General features: G+C 69.1%; 2 protein-coding genes across 2 annotated transcripts; both read left to right on the forward strand.

The window, feature by feature from the left end:
- The first annotated feature begins 707 nt into the window (after nucleotides 1-707).
- On the forward strand, nucleotides 708-4,406 carry LOC120410865 (pleckstrin homology domain-containing family A member 4-like). Its single transcript, XM_039561345.1, has 9 exons — nucleotides 708-785; nucleotides 1,397-1,464; nucleotides 1,765-1,869; nucleotides 2,326-2,398; nucleotides 2,981-3,087; nucleotides 3,191-3,294; nucleotides 3,543-3,699; nucleotides 3,926-4,025; nucleotides 4,153-4,406. The coding sequence occupies exons 2-9, from the start codon at nucleotides 1,405-1,407 to the stop codon at nucleotides 4,404-4,406; spliced, it is 960 nt and encodes a 319-aa protein (XP_039417279.1). The 5' UTR covers nucleotides 708-785; nucleotides 1,397-1,404.
- Nucleotides 4,407-4,480: 74 nt separating this feature from the next.
- Nucleotides 4,481-8,039, forward strand: NIPSNAP1 (nipsnap homolog 1). Its single transcript, XM_039561236.1, has 10 exons — nucleotides 4,481-4,563; nucleotides 5,943-6,070; nucleotides 6,197-6,242; nucleotides 6,518-6,612; nucleotides 6,719-6,789; nucleotides 6,881-7,021; nucleotides 7,165-7,196; nucleotides 7,305-7,399; nucleotides 7,485-7,568; nucleotides 7,676-8,039. The coding sequence occupies exons 1-10, from the start codon at nucleotides 4,481-4,483 to the stop codon at nucleotides 7,738-7,740; spliced, it is 840 nt and encodes a 279-aa protein (XP_039417170.1). The 3' UTR covers nucleotides 7,741-8,039.
- Nucleotides 8,040-8,079: the final 40 nt, after the last annotated feature.

Genomic DNA, 8,079 nt, shown 5'->3' on the forward strand with positions numbered 1-8,079 from the left:
GCAGGGGACCCTGGCGTGTGCGGGGCCCGTGAGGTGTCAGGGGTCCGCGGAGTACCCGGGATCCAGGGATGTCCGGCGTCTCTGGGCGGTCTGTGGTGAGTCCGGGGTCTCTGGAGGGTCAGTGGGGTGTTCGGGATCCGCGTGGTCACCCGGAGTGTCCAGGGTCTGTGGGGAGTCCGGGGTCCCCGGGATGTCTGGGGCCCATGAAGTGTCAGGAGTCCGAGGAGTGTCCGGGGTCCTGGGGTGTCCGAGGTCCGTAGGGTGCCAAGGATTCCTGGGGTGCCCGGAGTCCGTGGCTGTCAGTGGTCCGTGGGGGTGTCAGGGGTCTGGGGGTGTCCGGAGGTGTCCGGAGGTGTCCAGAGTCCGTGGGGTATAAGGGGTCCTCGGGGTGTCAGGGATCCCTGAGATGAGCGGGGTTTGTGGGTCCGTGAGGTCCTTGAGGTGTCTCCGCTGCCCCCGTTGTCCCCGCGGCCGCGGGGTGACTCCGTGTCACGGGTGTCCCCAGGGCCGAGGGTGTCCCCGCACACCGGGGTTCCCTGGGTGACGCGGGACGCGGGGGGCTGCCCCTCGGTGGTTGCCAGGGCGAGGGGGCCCACGCGGTCCCGGGGGGACCCGGGTGTCCGGGCTCGTGGGTGGGGGCAGAGCCTGGGACCAGTGCCCGGCGCGGGCGGGGACACGGGGCAGGACCGGGACTGGGACTGCGGCTGGGACCAGCGCGGGGCAACGGGACGGGACTGGCACCAATACCGGGACACGGGACAGGGCTGGGAGCAGAACCAGCTGCGGTAATGGAACTGGGACCGGCGCTGGGATGATGGGACGGTGACAGGGACCCGTCACCAGGGCAAGGGGAGGGACTGCGACCCCCATCGGTGTGGGATAACGGGCTGGGAATGGGACAGAAACTGGGACCCGCTCAGAGTTAGTGGGACGGAAGCCGAATCCAGCACGGGGATAATGGGACGGGACTGGGATCAGTTCAGGGTTACTAGGACGGGAGCTGGGACCAGTTTATGGATACTGGGACGGGAACTGGGACCAGCACGGGGATTACGGCGTGGGAATTGGGACGGAGGGGTTCAGGGATACTGGGACGGAAAATGGACGTTCACGGGGATAACGAGACGGGAACTGGGATCAGCATGGAGTAACGGGACGGGAACTGGAACCAGTTCGGGGTTACTGGGACGGGAACTGGGACCAGCACGGGGGAACGAGGCCGACCCGAACCGGGCAGGAGTAAGAGGGGGAAGGGACCAGCGGGAGCTGAGAAGCTCCTCCGACACCCCCGGGGGGGACCCGGGCGTCCAGGAGCGGCCCCCGCCTCCGCAGCGGGAAGAACGGGGCCTCTGTCCCCGCGGGGACAATGGGAACATTGACGGGGACCCCCCCGCAGGACTCCCCATGGCAGAAAGCGACGACCTCGCCCGCCGGGACCCCGCCCCCGCCGGACCCCGCAGCCAGGTGGGCGAAAGGGGTGGGGGACATGAGGGGGGAAAAACTGGGGAACCACGGGGGGGTTTGGGGGGGTTGTAGGGGTTGGGAGGGGTTCTTGGGGAGCCCTGGGCACCCACGGGAACTCGAGGGGGGCACGTGGAGCACTGGGGGGTTTGGGGAGCCCAAGGCTCCATAGGGACTTATGGGGCACAAGGGGGGAGCCCTGGGCAGCTGGGGGGGCATTGTGGGGTACAAAGATAAATTGGGGTAGGGGGGCGCTGGGGGGGCCTTCCTTGGCCTCCTGCCATGGGTGACTCCCCTGCCCAGCCCTGCCGGCCCGTGCCGAGGGTCCACGCCTTTGGAAAGGGGGAGCAGGCGCTGCGGAGAGACCCCCGCACCCCCCCCGCCATGCAGGGCTGGCTGCACAAGCAGGTGAGGCGGGGGGCGCGGGGAGGGCTGGGGAGGGAATTCAGGGCGTGTATGGGGTTTGAGGTGGGGAGTTCTGGGGGGCTTGTGGGATTTGGGGGTACCTGGGGTGGTGGGGAGGAGCTGGAGGGTGTACAGGGTTGGGGGGGTTTAGAGTGTCAGGGGGTCCTGGGGGTGGATATGGGGCTTGGGGGGGATCAGAGGGGGTGGGGGAATCTGAGGTGGTGAGGGAGGGTTATGGGGTTTGGGGGGTTTGGGGATGTCGGAGACACTTGGTCAGACTGGGCAGTGTGTGGTGGTTATGGGGTCTCGGATGGAAGAGGGTGCGGAGGGGATTATGGGGTTTGGGGGTCTGGCATGGCAGGGAGTCCCGGGGGGATCAGAAGGGATTGAGGGTCCCGGGGGGGGTGATGGGCTGCGGGGGCTCAGCCCCTGTCCCCCTTCCCCCTCCCTGCCTCTCAGGACAGCTCGGGGCTGCGGCTCTGGAAGCGCCGCTGGTTTGTACTGGTGGATCTCTGCCTCTACTACTACCGGGGTGAGGGGGGCCGAGGGGCTCTGGAGACACCCGGAGGGCGTGGGGACCTGGGGGTGAGGGGCGTCTTGGGTGACCTGGGGTCCCTGGCGGGTCAGCGATCCCCGGGGTGTCCCTGACTCATTGGGGATTCCCGAGGGGCTCAGGGTTCCTGGGATGTTGGGCGGTCCTTGGAGGACCAGGAATCCTGGGGGATTGGGGGGTCCCTGGGGTGTTGGAGGTCCCTAGGGAGGTCAGGGATTCCAGTGGGATCTAGGATCGCTGGGGCATTTGGGGGTGTCTGGGGGAGTCAGGGATCCCCCGGGAATTGGGGTCTCTGGAGCATTGGGAATTCTGGGGGATTGGGGGGGGTCTCTGGCTGGATCAGGGATCCCGCCAGGATCGAGGGTCCCTGGGCCACTGGAGGTCCCTGGGGGCTTGAAGAGATCCTTGGTGGGGTTCCAAGTTCTGGAGGGCTCCGGGAGGCTTGGGGGCACCCGGTGGGACTCAGAGCAGCTCCCCGGCCTCTCCCTGATGGTACTGGAGAGATCGGGGTGCAGAGGGGGGTTCTGGTGCCCCCACTGTGACCCCTCCTCTGTTCCCCAGACAGCAGCGAGCAGCAAGTGCGGGGCGGCCTCCCCCTGCCCGGCTACGAGATCCGCATCCTGCCCCCCGCCCCCCGCGCCCCCCGAGCCCCCCAATTCCTCTTCACGGTCAGCCCCGGCCCCCTGGGTGCCGGGATCCGGGGGTGCCCTGGGTGGGGAGCATGGGACCCGGATACCTGAGCCCCGCCTACCAAGGATCCCCCATTCCCAGGCTGAACATCCCGGGATGCGAACCTACTGCCTGGGGGCTGAGACCCCCGAGGAGCTGCACGCCTGGGTCTGCGCCCTGCGCCGGGGGGCATCGGCCCTGCCCGGGTGAGCGGGGCACGGGGGGCACCGGGGGGCGTCGGGATCACTGGCCCTGCCCGGGTGAGCGGGGCACGGGGGGCCTGGGTCCATGGCGGGGGGCACAGGGGGCCAGAGTACTGAGGAGTTTGGGGGATCCCAGGCTGCAGGAGGAGGTTGGAGGCTTTGTGAGGGTCAGAGAGGGTTTGAGGAATCTGGGGTGGGGGTCACTTGGGGGCAGTTAACCCTTTAACCCCTGTTTTCTCCCCCCTTCCCAGCTCCCCCCGCTCCCTCTCCCTGCAGACACCCCGGGAAGTCCGGAGCACAGGTCCCGCCTCGCCCCCATTGCCCACACACTCCCCGGGTCGGGGGCTGGGGAGCCCACCCGTGCCCCCTCCTCGCTGCCCCCCAGAGCCTCCACTGCCCCCCGGCGAGGTGAGATCTGGGGAGGGGGAGGCATTGGGACTTGTACTGGGCGGGGGGAATAGAGGGGAGGCAAGTACTGGGGTGATTGTGGCGCAGATCTGTGGGGTGGGAGGGGGTTATGGGGCAAAATGGGGGGGCTATGGGGCAGAGGGAGGGGGCTCTGGGCAGAGAGGGGGGTCTGGGGCAGGAGCGGCTCTGGGGACGCCGGAGCAGCGCTCCCTGTGCCTTTCCTCAGGTGCCCCAAGCCCAGGAGGAGCCCCCGACGCGGGGGTGTCCCCCCAGGACCGGGGCCACGGGGGGGGGGCCACGGGGACGCCCCGAGCCCGCGCCCGCAGGTGAGACTCGGCCACGCCCCCTCGGCCACGCCCCCTCGGCCACGCCCCCTCGGCCACGCCCCCCTCGGCCACGCCCCCCTCGGCCACGCCCCCCTCGGCCACGCCCGTTCTGACCCCGCCTCCCCAGGGCGGAACCCGCAGAAGCCCCGCCCCCCCGGAGCAGCGCCGGAGCGAGACATCGGGACCAATCAGCCACCGGCTTCTCCAACTGCCTCTTCTGATTGGCTGCCGAGCGCCGCCGGACCCGCGGGCACCGCCCCCGCGCCGGCATCCAATGACGCGTCGCGGCGGCGGCGGGCGGGGGCGGGGGGGCGTGGCTGGGCGCGCGAAGGCGCGGCCGGGCGGCCAATCAGGATCACGCTGCTGCAGGCCAGCTTCTGAAGGGGGCGGGGCCGGGCCGAGGGGGCGGGGCCCGGTGGGCACGCGCCGCGCGCGGCCCCGCCCCGGTGCGGAAGATGGCGGCGGGAGCGCGCGGCGGGAGCGCGGCGCTGCGGCGGCTGCGGGGCGGGGGCGCGGGCGCGGCCCCGCGGGGCGCGCGGTGAGTGGGGGCCCCCCGGGCGGGGACCCCTGGACCCCCCGCCCTGAGAGCCCCCGCGGCATCCCCGGAACCCTCATCCTACCCCGGACTCTGCGTCCACCCCGCTCCCCGCATCTCCCCCGGCGGGGACACCCCGCATCCTCCCGCCCTGGACTCTGCATCTCCCAGGACCCCGCATCCCTCCTGCTCCCCGCATGCCCCCCGGTTGAGACCCCACCTCTGAGGCCTTGAGGCCCAGATCTCCCCCGCTCTTCGCATCCTCCCGCACCCCGCTCCCCTGAGCCCTCCGATCCCCACCCCCCGGACCCCGCATTCCCCCCGGGCTCCGCATCCCTTCCGGATCCCGCATTCCCCCGGCCCGGGATACCCGTATCCCCGCCTCTGAGACCCCTGATCCCTACCCTTGCCCCCGCATCCCCCCCGCTTCCCGCAGCGCCCCGGGAGGGGACCCCCGCACCCCGCTCCCCTGATCCTCCCCCTGGACCCTGCATCCTTCCCGGACTCCGGACCCTGCATCCCCCCGGGTCGGGACACCCACACCCCGCTACCCTGATCCCCTCCTGGACCCCTCACCCCCTCCGGACCCTGCATTCCCCCCCGCTCCCCGCATCCCCCCGGGCGAAGACCCCGCAACCCCGTCCTTGAGCCCCCTGAGCCCTCCCCGGACCCCGCGGCCCTCCCGGACCCCGCGGGCGGCCCCCGGAGCGGCCCCACGGTCGTTGCCTCACTGGGGACAAAGGTCCGGCCGCAGCTCGGACCCGGGGCCGAGGGGCCCCGTTCCCTCCCCCGCCACTACCCTGGGGAGGACCCGACCTTCGCCGGGGCACCGGAGCCACCCCTGGGGCTGATGGGGGACCCCGGGCGACAGGCTGGGGGGCTGCTCCCGTCGCCCCATGTCCCCTTGTCCCCTTGCCCACGGAGGGGTCACCGCCACTGGAGCAGCCCCTGGGTAAAGGGGATCCTATGGATGCCCCCATTGCCCCATGTCCCGTTGCCCATGGAGGGGTCACTGCCACTGGAGTGGCCCTTGGGGCTGAGGGGGCTCCCATGGGGCTGCCCCCCGTGTCCCACACCCCCACAGCAGCGCCCTTGCTCTGTTGGGGCAGCATGGCCAAAATCCCTCTGGATTCTGGGATCCATCTGGATTCAGGGGGACAGACTGGCACTAGGGACAGACCCACCCTAGAACTGGGACAGGGCTCCCAGTATGAACTGAGCAGAAGCCGGTGAAGTCCCAGGGCCCCCCGGAAGCCGGACAACGGAGGCAGCTGCCCGCAGGACTGGCAGTGAGGCCTCTGGATCCCATTTTGCTGTCCAGCTGGTTATTCCTGGTCATTCCCGGTCATTCCCGGTGTCTCCCCTGCCCTGCTGTGCTGCAGGGGGTACTCCAGGGATGCCGAGGGCAGCTGGTTCCGCTCCCTCTTCGTGCACAAGGTGGATCCGCGCAAGGACGCGCATTCCAACCTCCTCTCCAAGAAGGAGACCAGCAACCTCTACAAGATCCAGTGTGAGTGCTCCTGCCGGGAAGAAGGCGGGCACCCCGCTCTGCTGCCCCTCCTCACCCACTGGGACCCCCATTCCTGGATCCTTCCCCTTCCTTCCCCCCTTCCCAGCCCCTCTCCTGTCCCTGCAGTTCACAATGTGAAGCCGGAGTGCCTGGAAGCCTACAACAAGCTGACGTGAGCACACTGAGGGGGCTTCCCAGCATCCCAGCGGGATGTTGGGGTGCTGCTCTGGAGTGAGAGGGGTGGGAGGGCTCGTGCAGGGCTCCTGGGGCTCCTGGGTGGGTCCGTGTCCCTGTGCCGTGCCTCAGTTTCCCTCGCTGTGAAATGGATGCAGCCCCAAAGCTGCTCCAGATCCTGTTTGGGCAAACCCTGGGAGGGCAAAGAGGGGCACTGGGAGGGTTTTGGGGTGCTGCCCCCCCACCCCACTGCCCCCCTCTGTGCCCCCACAGAGAGGAGGTGCTGCCCAAGCTCCACTCGGACCCCGACTACCCCTGTGACCTGGTGGGCAACTGGAACACGTGGTATGGCGAGCAGGACCAGGCAGGTGAGGGCAGGTGGCGGATCCCGTTGCCTCCACTTCCGAAGGCAGAGATGTTGGTAGGATTTTGGGGTGCTGCTCCTCTTCCCCACCCCCAAAACCCTCTTTGCAGTGCACCTGTGGCGCTTCTCGGGCGGGTACCCGGCGCTCATGGACTGCATGAGCAAGCTCCGGCAGAACAAGGTACCACTGGGGTGGGGGCGAGACCCCTGTGCCCAACACCCCTGGCCCACGTCGCCCCCACCCCGAAACCCCCGGCTGGGGCTGTCCCCAGGAGTACCTGGACTTCCGCAAGGAGAGGAGCCGGATGCTGCTGTCCCGCAGGAACCAGCTGCTCCTGGAATTCAGCTTCTGGAACGAGCCCCAGCCCCGGCAGGGACCGAACATCTACGAGCTGAGGACCTACAAGCTGAAGGTGGGGGTCACCCCGTGCCTCAGGGAGGGGTCTTCAGGCTGATATACCCCAGGTTTTGGGGGACAGCCCCCCAAATTCCTCCCTCCTGGATGAGGAAACCCCAAGCAGGGGAGTTCTGATTGGTTTTCCTCCCCTGTTTCCAGCCAGGGACCATGATCGAATGGGGCAACAACTGGTAAGCCACTGGTTTCCCAGCATGGAGGGATCCAAGGTGGGAAAAGCTCCCTCTGGAGAAGGGGGAACCCCTGGGGCAGCCCCTCCATGTGTCCCCTGCTTTGTGCAGGGCTCGTGCCATTAAATACCGCCAGGAGAACCAGGAGGCAGTCGGGGGGTTCTTCTCCCAGATCGGGGAGCTCTACGTGGTGCATCACCTCTGGGGTAAGGGGGTGTCACCCCCGGGGCACCCCCAGCCTGGAGGCTGGGCTGGGGGGCTCAGGGTGCCAGCCCCATCCTCTCCCCACAGCCTACAGGGATCTGCAGTCCCGGGAGGAGACGAGGAACGCGGCCTGGAGGAAGAGGGGCTGGGATGAGAACGTTTATTACACTGGTGAGCGGGACCCCCACCCGCTTTGGGGACCCCCTGCCCATGCTGGGTACCCCATCCCACTGTGGGGACCTCCTGCCCTCACCTCTCTCTCTCCTTTCCTTCCCCAGTCCCGCTGATCCGGACCATGGAATCACGGATCATGATTCCCCTGAAGATCTCCCCCCTGCAGTGACTGGGGGGCCGTGCCAGGGCTGTGTCCCTGCACCCCCAGGGGCTCCCTGCCTGTGCCCTGGCCCTGCTGGGAAAGGCCTGGGCGGGGTTCTGCTCCCCCCCAGCTCTCCCCCCAGCCCATTTTGGGGTGCCCTGGAGGGGATGAGAGCGGGGAGGGGAAGGTGGGAGCCCCCCATCCTGTGGTGGGTGCCCAGGATGGTGCTGCCGGGGGGGCTGGGCAGGCTGCAGAGGTGGGGGGGGGGCTTAATTGCTCCTGATGAGCCCAGTGGGTGCCTTTGCTGCCAATTAAATATTTAATATACCAAAGCCTGGGCCCCTCTCAGGGTGGGGAGGGCGGTAC

Source organism: Corvus cornix, chromosome 15, assembly GCF_000738735.6.
Source record: "Corvus cornix cornix isolate S_Up_H32 chromosome 15, ASM73873v5, whole genome shotgun sequence".
Classification (NCBI taxonomy): Eukaryota; Metazoa; Chordata; class Aves; order Passeriformes; family Corvidae; genus Corvus; species Corvus cornix.